This window comes from Elgaria multicarinata, chromosome 8 (assembly GCF_023053635.1).
Source record: "Elgaria multicarinata webbii isolate HBS135686 ecotype San Diego chromosome 8, rElgMul1.1.pri, whole genome shotgun sequence".
NCBI classification, from domain to species: Eukaryota; Metazoa; Chordata; class Lepidosauria; order Squamata; family Anguidae; genus Elgaria; species Elgaria multicarinata.
The window spans coordinates 81392433-81407432 of record NC_086178.1 but is presented as its reverse complement, the minus strand read 5'-3'; the positions used below and the strand labels follow the sequence as shown (position 1 = coordinate 81407432).

At 45.5% G+C, this 15000-nt stretch overlaps 1 protein-coding gene across 1 annotated transcript; it reads right to left on the bottom strand.

Annotated features, from left to right (window-relative positions):
- Positions 1-6129: 6129 nt before the first annotated feature.
- On the bottom strand, positions 6130-9617 carry VENTX (VENT homeobox). The gene is made up of 3 exons (XM_063133276.1): positions 9353-9617; positions 7678-7928; positions 6130-6456 (listed from the first exon to the last, which is right to left on the bottom strand). Exons 1-3 carry the CDS (start codon positions 9615-9617, stop codon positions 6130-6132), a joined length of 843 nt encoding a protein of 280 aa, XP_062989346.1.
- Between the last annotated feature and the right edge of the window lie 5383 nt (positions 9618-15000).

The window sequence follows — 15000 nt, the reverse complement described above, 5'->3', positions numbered from 1 at the left end:
CATCCTCTTATGGGAAGTATCCGATGTTAGTCCTACATAGAGTAGACCCATTGAAAGGAGTGAAACTCATTATTCATGTCTAACTTAAGTCCCATTCATTTCAATGGGTCTACTCTATGTAGGACTAACACTGGGTACTACCCTCCATTAATAAAGCTTGAGGAGGGAAGTATTGTGCCAAGCCATTCTTGCATGAACTCCTCAATATTAGATTCTTTGAACAACAACAACAATAATAAAACTCAACAAAGCAGCAAGTAAGTATGATGAGGCTTACAAGATTGGTGTAAGAGTAAGTATGTTTAGAGCAGCCTTCCCCAACCTGGTGCCCTCCAGATGTGTGGGACATCAACTCCCACCATTCCCAGCCAGCCTGGCCAGGAAGTTCTAATCCAGCTGTGAAATGCACCAAGTAACTTTGAGCAAGTCACACCCTCTTCTGAGCCTAATCTACCACTGCCCTGAGCTGATTGGACAGAACTGTGACAGGGTCTTGGGGGTGTGTGTGTACACACATGCACGCTGTAGACCTACCATGATTTCATTGAATTTATTCGATTTCTATACCGCCCCGTAGCCAGTTCACAAAAATTAAAAACCATTAAAATATGTTATGTAAAGTTTAACTCATTCATGTAAAGACATAAAACAGACAGGACACACAACAACATATATTCTAAACAATTCAAAACCATCAGCCAGAGACAAACCAGGACCTGACCCAAAAAGACTCATGATATGCTCCTAAATGCCTGAGAGGAGAGGGCAGTTTTAACCTGATGTCGAAAAGATGACAATGTCGGCGCCAGGCGGAACATTTCGGGGAGATCATTCCATAAAGGGGGGGCATAACTGAAAAGGCCCTCTCCCTTGCTGCTGCCACTCTCTGAGCCTCCCTCAGAGGAGGCTCCCAGAGGAAGGCCTTGGAAGCAGAGGACAGCGTATGGGTCAGTTTATGCTGGGAGAGCATAAACCGCCCCGTATTCCATCAGGCACTGTGGTCCTAAACCACGTAAGGCTTTATAGGTCAAAACCAGCACCTTGAATTGGGCTTGGAAACATACAGGCAGCCCTTGCAAGCAAGCCGGAATTGGTGTTCTATGACTGGGCCACCTTGTCCCTGTTGTCAGTCTGGCTGCTGCATTTCTCACAAGCTGCAGCTTCTGAACTGTCTTCATTAGGCAAGGTGAGCCAGTTGCCTCATGCAGCACATGTTGGGAGATGGCAGCCAAGGTAGTGGAGGAGAGACCTGTGTGCCAGGTGGCCTGCTCAGCACCATTTCAGATGCTGTGCACCATTTTGTTCCATCATCAGCATGGAAGGCAGATTCATCCGCCCAGTCTGGTCAGCTTTTGTGCGTGGGATGGGAAGGGGGAGTCCTCTTGTTCTTTGCCTTAGGCAGCAAAATGTCTTGGACCAGCCTGGACCTGAGCTTCATCCAAGAAGCTAGTCAGCTGCACTTAGGCCTGTCACCATACCTAAAGGTCCTTCCCTGCAGCTTCACCAAATGCACAGTTTTACGTATAAATCCCCAGGCAGGTTGAGCAGATCTCTTCATTTCACAGGCATTTGCAACACACCCACCCTCCCCATTTTGCAATGCGGTGGGGAATTGGGAAGCGACTCCAGACGGTTTCTGAATCAGAAAGCATCAGCGGAGCCAGCATGGTAAGTCCACAAATTTTAAAAAAAGTTTTGGCAAGTTTGCAAGTAATCAACTTTTGATTTTGACTCTATTCTCTGTTCTCAGAATGGGCCTCTTTGATGTCTGATAAAACCTCTTAGGGCTTGGAGACATCTTAATCCTTCATTACATTGAAGAGATAAGATTTATAACACCAGAAACTCCCCCCCCCCAACCCTAACACACTCCTTTGAGTAATTGATTCACATATGGATAGGTAAGGCTAAGAGATGACATACACTGTGAAATGACTGCAATCCAGTATTTGTTTCCCGATATTCACATCAATTGTATTACAGGAGTTATATGTTACTGGAAGAAATGTCAGGAGGATGGGTGTGTGTATACTGCAGGAACAGAAATAACATATGGTGTTAAATAAGACATCCCATTTTCCCCTCCTTCCCTGTGGCTTCTATAACAGCCATAAGCCAGGCTTGACGGGGAAGAGAATTTTAAAAAAGAAAGCTGGAATGGGTTACCTGTAGGACTGGGGAACCCATGACTTTCCAGATATTGTTGGGAGTCCAACTCCCACCAGTCCCAGCCAGCATGGCCAATGGCCACGGATGGTGTAAGCCTGGTTAGCCTGTCACAATGACCTACAGGATGCTCCATCCTGGAATTGATGCTGGGAGATGAACTTCATGATGCCTGAACCCAGAATTGTGAGTGGTTGGGGGTGGAACAACCCACACTTGTAACCCAAGAACAAACCATTAGTTGTTCCTCCTGCAACAACCCACAATTCTGAGATTGAAAGCCATGGGCATCAACCCAGAAACAGAGTGTCCCTAGGTTGTTTGTCTCGGTGCAAGTGGGTGGGCAGTTCACTCGCTCCCACTCATTCACAGCTGAAGGTGTATTGAGTGGCTCCCCACTAGGGGAGAGTGGCCTCATCTAGCTTTGTCTAGAAGGCTAGAACAGCAGGGTCTTTTCAAATTACAAACAAAGCACATCCACAAATTCCCATTATGCTGAAGACAGAAAATCTTTGTTAAAATACTGGCACATACAAGGCCAGCAAATCTGGGCTATTTTGGACCAAGGTTGGGATTAGCTTCTAAGGGTTCTTAACTTAAACAAACATTTGATTGCTGGTTGAACTCAGACGAAGAGTCATTTCAGTGGGACGCAGCAAGAGGATTTGTGTTTGGGATTAGCATCTTGATCTTGGATCCCTTCCCTTTTATTCAAAGCAAAGAAAGAGCCATGGCAATTGCCTGCAACAGTAAAGTTAATGAAAATACCTATGCTGGTATAGAAGTGTTGGCTCAGGACTTACAATGCCTGAAAGACGCCTTAACTATATTGCCTTCAGCAGCAGCCTGCCAGATAGACATTTTGCTGACAAAGCTCACCCCTACTCCCACCATTTACCCCTATGCCAGGAAAAAGCTCAAGCTACATTTGTTAAAAGCACGCAGTCAATAGTGGCAGCTTTACACCTAATGCAGCGCCACCTCTCAAGTTAAGCAAAGCTGCATCACAGGTTGTATTTTTAAGGCATGCTTGTTAAATGTTTACACGAAATTCAAGCGTGATACATACAAATACAGTGTGTGATAAAAAAAGAGTAATATATGGAGCCAATAATCCATGGGTTGGATGCAGATTTAGAATCATAGGACAGAATCATAGAATAGCAGAGTTGGAAGGGGCCTTTAAGGCCATCAAGTCCAACCCCCTGCTCAATGCAGGAATCCACCTTAAAGCATCCCTGGCAGATGGCTGTCCAACTGCATCTTGAAGGCCTCTAGTGTGGGAGAGCCCACTACCTCCCTAGGTAATTGGTTCCATTGTCGTACTGCTCGAAGAGTGTCCAGCCAGAATCTGGCTTCCTATAACTTGAGTCCATCATTCTGTGCCCTGCACTCTGGGATAATGGGGAAGAGGTCCTGGTCCTCCTTTGCGTGATTTGAGTGCATGCAATGCATTGGCAGGAAGTAGACCAAACTTCTAAAAGGGGTAGACTGAGATACAGGGGGATGAGGGGGAGGGATCCCCGAAATCAGTTGGGGCCATAATCAACTTAATGTTGGAAATTCTTTCTTCTCACCCTGACAACAGGCTACCCCATTCAGCAGAATCCTGTGTAGCATTTTCAAAGTGCTGGAGGGGTAGCTGTGGGGAAGCTCACTTCTGCCAGCTCAGTTGCACGTCCCTAAATCTGGATCCAACCCCATATGTTTGCAAATGCGTGTATTCTCCAAGTGCATTGGGGTAAGGAGTTGAGGAGGTGTCCACCTAGCTTTGCCGCTTCATGATGACACAGAGCTCAGCTTTGCCCAGATCTGGATGGAATACTTTTCTGGGAATCCAGTGCATTGCTCTCAGCACTCCGAAGGACAGGTGGAATAAGAATGTAACTTCTTGTTTAAACTACTGTGCTAGAACTTAATAATGCTAATCCTAATTCATGAAATAGAGAGAGGTGACTTGCAAAAAGCATGAGTGACTAAAGCTACTCACGTAAGACATAGCAAAAAAAAATATTATGTAGGAAACAAAAATATACAAATGGAGACAAAAAAAGTAGGAACATATTGTCTATGTACCCGTTTAATACCGTGATTTAATGATCAGTTTCACTTTATACTTGTTTAAATTGATTGATTCACTTCTCAGTATCTGTGCATATACCAAAATATTAAATCAAAGTAGAGCGGACACAATAAATCAGTTTTGTTCCCCTGAAAGTCTGGAAAATAACCCTAAAATACAAAACTAATAGACATATTTGCGGTGGGTGGGGAACCGCTTGTTTAAAGTGCTAATATTTTTATGATTCGGCCACTAATGTGAGTAAAGTTAGAAGCTGGTGCAGTCTAGCGTAGTGTAGTGTAGTGCAATGACTTTCAAACAAAAAAGTTCATAAGGATTCCTTATCGGCAACATAGGGATAATAGTGATTTACTTTGCCCAGTTGTTGTAAGCCCCTTAGCACAATATATATATATATATATGCTAGTAGGAAGATTATTAACAAAGAAATTGCATCACATATAGTTGAATAGAGGTGAAGGCTAACAGCACAATTTTTTGCACTTCTATTCCTAGGTAAATCCCACTGAGTTCAATGGTACTTTTACTCCGAGACTGAGTTACAATGCGAGTTCAAATCTTGTGCCTGACAAACGCACTAGATGAGTCTGTGCAAGCCACTTTCTCTAGCACTGTTACCTGCCTGCCCCCCATCTGTAATATGAGGGATAATGATACTGACTTACCTTATAGGGTTGTTTTAAGGATTAGAGCTAGAGAACAGTATGAAGCAAAGTACTTTGAACACTTGAAAGCACTATACAAGTGTTCTAATAATTATAGAGTCACTTTTTCATTCTGCCTGATGAATTCTATGTTTGTATGCATGTTTACCAACATATGTGGTTAGTTGTTACCTGGATTCAATGTAACAAAACCTTCCATTTTCAAATTAAACACTTATTAATAAAACACATTCTTAGAGGAAGCAATTCCAAGCTTTTCAAAAATCACAAAAGCTGTGGGAAGGTTTGTATCCCACCCCCACCCACCCCGGAAGGCTGGATTTGGTTCGTGGACTGGAGGTTTTGCACCCGACATAATGACCAACCAACCTCCCATAAAATCTTTCTGTTAGAGCAGTATGACAATGGAACCAATTACCTAGGGAGGTGGTGGGTTCTCCCACACTAGAGGCATTCAAGATGCAGCTGGACAGCCATCTGTCAGGTATGATTTAAGGTGGATTCCAGCATTAAGCAAGGAGCTGTACTTGATGGCCTTATAGCCCCCCCTTCCAGTTCTACTATTCTATAATATATTGCACTGCAAACACAGAGGACAAATTATTAATGAATTATGAATAAGCAGCAGAATTTTCCTGCATATCACTGGTTTCTGGATTGATTTTGCAATGACAGAAGTTAATCCTAGTGTTTTTAACTTCTTTATGGTGTGATTATTGCACAACTCTCAGAACAAAAGTCTCTTGAACTCTAAAGTGTAAGATACCTTGTCCAACCCAGTTTTAGGTCAGGTCCCTCCAGATGCTGTTGTTTTGCAAAAACAAGGAAAAATCTTGTGGCACCTTAAAGACTAACACATTTATTCGGGCATAAACTTTTGTGGATTATAGCCCACTCTAGTCCACATGTACTATAGCCCATTCGTTTGCAGAATGCCATGTCCTAAATTCAAGGATAGGAACTGAGCTGTGTTCTTCCAAGTCAAACCCTCATTTATATGATAATTGAAGACCCAATAAGGTCTTGCCAAATGAATGTGTTTTATTGAAATTCGTTGTATTTATATTAATATCATTTCCCCACTCATGACAGTGTCTCTGTGCAAAATATCTTCACAGCATATATTTCCAGAACCAAGGATCTCTATAGTTCTAGATCCTCAATGGAAGAGCAAAACTTTAGTGCAAATCCTTCTATGGTCATCAGCAGCCCCACTCAGACGCTCATGAAGACAGTTCTAGGGTCTTGGTATCCCATAAAATAAGGCATGGGCATTGGCCAGAGAGCACCTGGCTGCCCTCCGGAAGTATTTCTAGGATCCAGGGTAGGAGCTGGCATTGGAGGGAAGGTGATGCCAGAAGGAATACCAGCTTCCCTCCGGCTGAAAGTCTGCTGGGGGGCGGAGTAAACATAGGAGAGGGGCCCACTTTGAGGTCCGAAAGGGAGGGGGCTGTAAAACGGAACAGCATGGAAGGGGTCTGGTCTCATCTCCTGTAGCTGGCGTTTCAGCTTCATCCGCCGGTTCTGAAACCATGTCTTGATCTGTGGAAAGGAAAGAACCAGATGTGGATGGACCAATGTCCTTCAATAGTAGATGAAGTGCCCCTTCCTCACTCAACCAAGCAGGGGTGGGGGGGTGAAAGTGTTTAAGAATTTCATCCTGCACCTTTAAATGTTTCCCCATGATCAATAGAAGGATTTCTACCTCCTCACAAGAGACATTCAGTGGCCACACCAACTTGGTGCCCACCAGAGAAGTGTTAGATGCCCACCTTTGTGGCCATGCTAGCTGGGGGTGATGAGAGTTGGGCACCAGGTCGGGGAAGGCTGGGCCACCCTGGTCCCAACTGTAGGCATATAGTCTTACCCAACCAAGAATTGGAAGGAATACTGCCTGTATTGTAAGAGAAGGACAGTATGGGGTAGAGGCAAGGGAAAAGGCTTTCCTTCCCCTCTATAATAAGACCACTTATCTATAATAATTATCTATAATCTTCTTATCTATAATAAGAAGATTAAGTGATTATTCTTCCATATAAAATCAATGATTGTGTTTCAATGGCTCACTATTTGGGAATGTAAACTGCAGGCATGGGGGACCCTGATCTGGAGGGGAGGAAGGAGTTAAAGCTCCCTACCATCCCCAATTCAGATTGGCTTCTCTGTGCTTACTATTAAGTATAGAAGGGTGAAAAGACATAGCTGCTCTCTAGGTCATTAAAGTAACATGGGGTTTAACCTTAGCATTATAAGCAATTGAATAGGTGTTAAAGAGTAATCACAACAAATGCTCTCTATTTTTGGTAGGCTGCAATCCTATATACACTTATTTGGGAGTAAGTCCCTTTGGATTCAATGGGGCTGAGTAGACATGTACAAAGTTTGTACAGTCAATTTAAAAAATCTGCCTTTAAACCTGGTTGAAAATCTTGCTTTCTCAAATCTCTTCCCCCTGCCTTGAAATTAACTCCATTACAGTTTGTTTAAAACATATCCAATTTAAATAAGCACAAATACCAATAGGTCATTTAACTATATCCAGGGGCAATAATATCAACACGGTACTCACATTACGTTTACATTCAAAAGGTAACTAGAAGTCAGTTGAAAATTCTTCAGCCCAGGAGTAGCTAGATGCCTTTCTTGTCTTTGGCTTAGTATTTTGGCCATTTGAGGACTTTGGCAACCAGTGCCTTCCCCCCACCCCCCCCACCCCAATCCCCAACCTTTCTGGCCCAGGAGCAGAGTTGCCTGATGCCTTACCTGCACTTCGGAGAGCTGCATCTTACTGGCCAGTTTGCGCCTCTCTGCAGCTCCCAAGTACTTGTGCCGCTTGAAGGAGCTCTCCAGGGTGCTGATCTGCTCCAGGCTGAACGCAGTGCGCAAGCGGCGGCTGTTCGTGCTCCTGCCGCCTCCGCTGCTGCTGTCCTCTGGGGTCTGGCCCTCTGAGAGGCTTCCCTCGCCATCTGAGCCACCCTCTGTAGTGCTCCACGCCCGTTTGGGAGCAGCTAATCCTGCGGGCAGAGAAAGAGAGACGCCGGATGAAAAAGTTGCACGTCCTCCATAGTTTCCCATTCAAGATCAAGATTGTTCCCAAGGTTCCAGAACACCAAGCATGCCCAGGCATACAAAATAACAAAGGAAGCCATGCTATAAGAAAAAAGTCCGAAATACATATAGTGGTAATACCTTTATTATGCCACCTGAAAGATCACCCAAAATGGGCATGCTTTCAAGATCTCTGTATCAGGCAAGATGGTAAGAGATGCAGATGCAGATGGGGGTAAGGGGTGGGGTATGGCCATTCAGCCAGATCCCCTTCACATTCATTCATAAGTAAGCTGCACTGCTTTCAATGGAACTACCTGGGAGTAAGCGTGCATAAGTTTTGCAGTCTTAGCCTTGTTCAGATGGATTCTCGAGCATCTTCTTAGTCAGATTCACATTTAGGCTGCACTCCTACGGAATACTTACATGGGAGCAAGTGCCACTGAATGCAGTGGGACTTCTTTTTCATTCAAGCAAACATGGGTCTTGGGCTGTGAATTTCATTCAGCCCCCCCCCCCCCAAAGGAAGGCAAGGAGCATCAAGGTTACCATTGGAGTCAAAGTCCAGCCCAAAATTTAACTTCGAAATTGAGCACTGAGATGTGTTAGGGACCCCACACATACACACACAAGAATTGGTTTTCCCAGCTTCCCTTGTCAAAAATAAAGCTGGGGAGGGCAAGGGATCCTGATCGGAGGCTAGAATATTGGAAAACGCAAAGTAAAGCAGTGGCATGGAGCATCCTCCCCAACTTGGTGCCCTCCAGAAGTTCAACTCCCATCAGTCCCAACAAGGTTGGGGGGAGGCATCTTGGAAAACAGAACAGTTCCCTTCCCTCCCACCCCCGCATCATTAATTTCCACACCACCTTTCCACTTCCTAGATTTTCAACCCAACCTGCCTATACCAAAGACCCTCTCCCAGCCTCTCTCCCCTGTACAGCAAGGGTAGGCAACATGGTGCCCTCCAGATGTTTTGGACTACAACTCGCATGATCCCCGACCCTTGGTCCTACTAGCTGGGACTGACGGCAGCAGTAGTCAAAAAGGTCTGGACGGCACAGGATTGCCTCCCCCTGGTCTTCAAGTACCACCGAAGGTCCAGACAGCCACGCTGGAAAAGATCCTGGTCCTGCTGCTCTTTTCCCCGCGATCGTCCAGGTGGAAAATCCAACTGATTCTAAGGCGCAGGCCTGTAGCAGGCGGGGGTGGGCTGCATCCCTAAAGTTTCCGTGCCCCCCCCCCAATTTCTTTACAAACCAATAACTAAAAAACAGTTTACCATTTTGACTTTAAAAGGCTTGCAAACCAGATGAACTGCCCCACCCATCCACCCACCGACGCCGAGGATGTGGAGAGAACGACTGAAAGGAGACAAGCGGATCCGAACCTGCGGGACAGGACCCCACCCCGTGCTCCTGCGGGGAGGGCGGCTCTGGGACTCTGCGGGTGTCCTGCGCCCCGCTCGGCCTTCTTTCTCTGCCCGCAGGCTGGCCGCTGCGTGAGCCAGGAGGCGCCGCCAGCTGGGCCTGGCTGCCGTCGGAAGAGGAGGAGGAGGAGGCGCCCTCTAGGCCTTCCGCCCTGCTGCTCCGGCCTTGCGGGGTCGCCTGGCTGCTCTGGGAAAGCCATTCGACCGAGAACGGGGCCTTGGTCATGGTGCGCTTGCCCTCCTGCGGGTCTCGTCGTGGCGGCAGCGCCCGGGCGAGTGGGCGCGCAGGCCCGCGCAAGGGCTCTTATAGGGCCGGGCCAGCCCCCAGGCAAGGCCGCGGGTGTCCGCAGACATCAAAGGGCAGATAAGTGCCGTCTAATTACCATCGGGCCTCCCCGAGCCCAGCGGCTCTTCGCACATTTTCCAAAGGGCCGCTCGGGCTGGCTCCGCGGTGTCTGCCAATAGATCAGGTCACTCTGTGGTAAGCGATTTACAGTACCTGACACATCCTTTGCCCTGCTAGGCAAATGGCGCTGACTGCCCGGCTTTCATTGAAGGAGGAGGAGGAGGAGGGGGGGGGGCTTCAAAAGAGGCCATCGGGGCTTGCAGAAGCAATCACTGCGGGCTGGGCAATGGCCATCTTGCTCAAATATACACTTCGTGCCTGGGGGGCTGGCTGAATTCTAGTCATTCCTTTGCTTTGACAGACAATGCAATGATATTGTCCCCATCCCATTGGGTATATTTCCTTAAAGAGCTACCAAGGTGGAAAAATGGTTTGCAGGACAGTAATGATCTTGGGCGGGGAAGAACCTCTCAGGCTTTGCTAATCCACACCAATGACACCGAGGCACCTACCCCTAGTAAGGGAAAAGGAAGCACATTTAACACCCATTTGGAGATATACAGAGCTGTGTTAGTGTCAGAGAAGAAGTACCTAATCTCCCCCTTCACTAGCCAAACCATTTCCCAACTTGTGATAATTGTTGCATTGTTGTTATTAATCATTATTTATCATTGCTTTTACTTTTTCACCTTTCCTTCAAGGAACCCAATGCAGCATATATAATCCCCCTCCTCTCCATTTTATCACAACAACCCTGTGAGGTAGGTTAGGCTGAGAGTCAATAAGTGTTCCAAAGTCACCCGGTGAGCTTCATGGCTGAGAGGGGACTAGAACCTGGGACTTCCCAGCCCTAGTCCAACACTCTAACCACTACACCACACTTTCCATTTTTTTCTGAGCTGTTACCCATACTATAAGCTACATAATTGTATAGCTGGAAGATCCTTAAATGGGCATTTAGTTCAACTCTCTACCACAACTGGAGTTTCAAGGAAGGGACTGAAAAACATATTTCGGTTTCTCCAATTTTTGTTGAACACAGCTCATTTATTAAATTTATTTATTACATTTCTAAATCACTAATAGCAGAAGCTCTCTGGGCAGTTCACCATTTACCTCCCTATCAGTTCATTTGCCAAGTGGTTACTTATTATGATTTACATGCTATCACTTGATTTCAGTTGGTTGTTGTCTGGGTTTATACAGGTTAGTAAACTACTCTGAGTTTTCTCATTTTGAGGTTGCCTTGGGCCAGCTTATCCCCCATGCTATTTAACACATACATGAAAGTGCTAGAAGAGATTGTCTGGAGTTTGGGGGTTCGGTGCCACCAGTATGCTGATGAAATCCAACTCTAACCTTCCTTTCCATCCAAATCCAAGGAAGCTGTTCTGGTTTGAAATCGATGCCTGATGTTGGTAATGGACTGGGTGACAGCAAACAAGCTGTAGCTTCATCCAGATAAAACAGAGGTCCTCCTGCATAGTTGAAAGGCAGATTGGGGAATAAGGATTCAGCCTGTGTTGGATGGGGTTACATTCCCCCTGGACCCACAATTTGGGTGTACTTCTGGACTTGGCTCTGAACCTGAATGCCTAGATTTTGGCAAAGGCCAGGAGTGCATTTGCGCAGTTGAGGCTAGTGCACCAACTGTCCCCATTCCTAGTTGTCTAATCTGGCCATGGTCATGCATGCCTTAGTTACATCGCCTTGGGACCTCTGTAGCACACTGTTTCTGGGGTTGCCTCTGAAAACTGTTCAGTTGTTTCAGCTGATTCAGAACACTGCTGCCAGACTGTTAACTGAGGCCAGTTTACAGGGAGCATGTGAGTCCCTTGTTACAACTGTTTCCCTGCCTAGAGTCTGCTTAAAATGTTCAGCCGTAACCAATCTGTGCTGAACAGTATAGGAAGCGTCTTGTTGGATCTAATCAAGGTCCACCCTGTTTAGCATTGTTTGCAAGATTCCCAACAACTAGCAGGCACTAGGTAGCACTCCAGAAATTGGCCAGTGATTCATTAGTAAAACATGGGCCAGATCTACACCAAGCAGGAAATGACACTTTGAAAACGTTTTGAAAACTGTATACGGAGTGTGTCCTGGGCCCCAACAGTTGTCACTACTGTTATAAACCATTTTAAAGCAGTAGAATCATAGAATCATAGAATAGCAGAGTTGGAAGGGGCCTACAAGGCCATCGAGTCCAACCCCCTGCTCAATGCAGGAATCCACCCTAAAGCATCCCTGACAGATGCTTGTCCAGCTGCCTCTTGAATGCCTCTAGTGTGGGAGAGCCCACAACCTCCCTAGGTAACTGATTCCATTGTCGTACTGCTCTAACAGTCAGGAAGGGTGTTAGAGCAGTCATGCTCTAGATGAAGGGTGTGTGCGCAATTGAGTTTGTGGCTGAGCTGAGAATTGAACCAGAGACTTCCACACTCACATTTTAAGCTTCTATATTATCCTACATCAACCACTACAGTACACCGTATCAGGAACTATATCAGAAGTCCAATGGAGTCTCTCATTAGAGCGCCATTTCTGGATGTCCCTTGGAGTCAGCATCTCTGTAGATGGGTAACTTGTAGTTCTCCAGATGTTTTGGACTACAACTCCCATCAGCCCTAGTTACCTTAACCAGTGGTGAGGGATCACTGGGGATGTAGGTCAAAATACCAGGAAGGCTGCAAGTTACTGACCACCTACTATGCAGGGACAGATAATCAAGGAATATTGCTCTTGAATCCTGTAGGCTGGAAGATGTTTACTTTGAACATGTAACTGTTTTAAAACATCATCCAGCTACATGAAAATAAAGTCTGTGCCCTACAGTTTCCATTGCAGAAAAAGTACCTTTAATGATTTTAGTAGGAGGGAGATTTATTTATTTATTGGCAGGTGAAATCTTTCCTGCTACTTCCTTGAAGAGGTGGATGGGGGAAACTCTATCTGCTCAACAATTACATTTTAAGTGCCATATCCTGCTTTGCATCTGGCAACTAAACTTATTGCTGCAACAAAAGTAAAATGTGAGTAATTTGGTCCCCCCCCCCAAAAAAATGGAATTAAATTGTTTTTGCATTTGAACTGCAGGAAGTGCTGTAGCAATCATAGGCCTTCCTTTCTTTTCAAATATTCTTCCCATGAAGCATCTGTATCTCTATAGCAAAGCTATTCTCACTACAAAGTTAATGTTCCTTTGGGACCACAGCTCAGTGTGAGAGGACACTGCCAGTGAAGGTCCTAGGCTCAATCCTTAGCATCTCTCTCCAGTTAAGTATCAGATTGCTGGCAGTAAGGAAGACCTCTGTTGATGGCAGCCAGAGAAGACAATATTGGGCTCAATCAGAGGTGGAGAACATCTGGTCCTCCAGGTATTGGTGGCCTGCAACTCCCATCCTCTACCACCGTTGGCTACACTGGCAAAGGCTGATTGCAGTTGCAGTCCACCAATATCTGGAGGGCCACACATCCTCTACCTTAGGGCTAGATAGACAAATAGTCTGACCTGATATAAGGCCACTTCCTGTACTATAAACTGATTGTGTGCAAGGTCTGTTGCAGTATCACTGTATTATCCTGACTTGCAAAGATTGCCAGATAGACATCTAGTTCTCTCTATGGTGAAGGTAGGATCCAGTGTGGTATAGCGGCTAGAATGCTGGACTGGAACTTGGGAGATCCACGTTCAAGTCCTCACACAGCCATGAAGCTCACTGGGTGACTTTGGGCTAGTCATTGACTCTCAGCCTAACCTACCTCACAGGATTGGTGTGAAGATAAAAAGGAGTGGTGAAGGATTATGTAAGCTGCCTGGGCTCTTTGCAAGATGGAAAAATGCAGGATATAAATGTAATAATCCTTCCGATGATGCATAAGCCACCACCAACCAGAGCATCTGTGAAGAGATGCTGCTACAGCTGGATGTATCAGCCCCATTAGGATGTTCATCCTCTTGGTCTTAACAAGCCTGGCAGTAATAAAATCAGACCCAGCCAATATTCCTAACAAGGCTTTAATGACTCCATTTATCTCCAGACAAATGGGTGCTTTGCCCAGATATATACTTGTATTGTCAATCCAGGCCTAATACATCTGCTCTCCAGAGCAATAAAGAAAGATGAGAGTATTGTCAGAATTACCTGCTTGCATACATCTGGTTGCAAAGGAATTTCCCCTCAGGTCAATGCTAAAGTGATGATTTTTGCTTAGGGTTTGCTCAGGACAGACCAGTTTAGCTTAGGTTTGGAGCTATTATCTTTGAGTTTAGAAGGTGTTTCCTCCCCAGGCAAGATTGACTGATAACCTTTCTTTTTTGGCCTCTCCTGTTCAACTCCCATCCCAACATAGCATAACTCATTTGAGCTGTTTGGAGCAATAGAATGTAGAGACAAAACCCATATTAGTGGAATACGTTTATTAGGCCAATGGAAAGATCACAAAAAATGGACAGCTTTGGAGATCTCTAAATCTCTTCAACTGGCAAGTTGTTACAAAACCCAGGGTTGTTTTTTGGAGGGGGAGGGGGAGGGGACCCTGTCTTGATGGTGAAATCATACTTTCCGCATGTTCAGAATCCCAAGATGATGTGCAGAAGGAAGAGTCTGCAGACATTTAAATTAAACTCTGCAGATCATGTGATCGTTACAGGTCACAAATCAGATGAGTTTCCATGCTGGACAAAAGACAACAAGCCCCTTACCAGTGGACCCTAGAGAGAAACTAGGCAGTCTTTATATTATCCAAACTGGAAATAATTTTATAAGCTGTAATAGGTTAAAAAAAAAGTAACTTGAAGCCAAATTGGGCAGCTTTACCAAGTAGTTGGAGGGGATGAACCCTCAGGGAATAAAATCCTCTTCATCCAGTGTAGGGTCCTGCTGCAGAATGGCTAAAATTTGGTATTCTCCAAGTCTCTCTCTCTCTCTCTCTCTCTCTCTCTCTCTCTCTCTCACACACACACACACACACACACACACACACTTCAACACAGCTACTTCGCTTGCTTTTTTTTTAATGTACAGACAAGTTTCTGCATGGTGATTTCTGCAGGTAGACGCATATGCATACATCTGTGGGTAGATCTACTCATGATAAAGTACTCAAGACTGCTGCTTTTGTTCACAACCCCCCCCCACCAGCCCACCCCAAGTCTCTTGCCCCTTCATTATATTCTAGGGGAAGCATGTGTACATGTGTATTGGAAATATGTAAAGAATGGCAAGGGATAAAAGGGACGAACGAGTAACAGACAAGCCACATG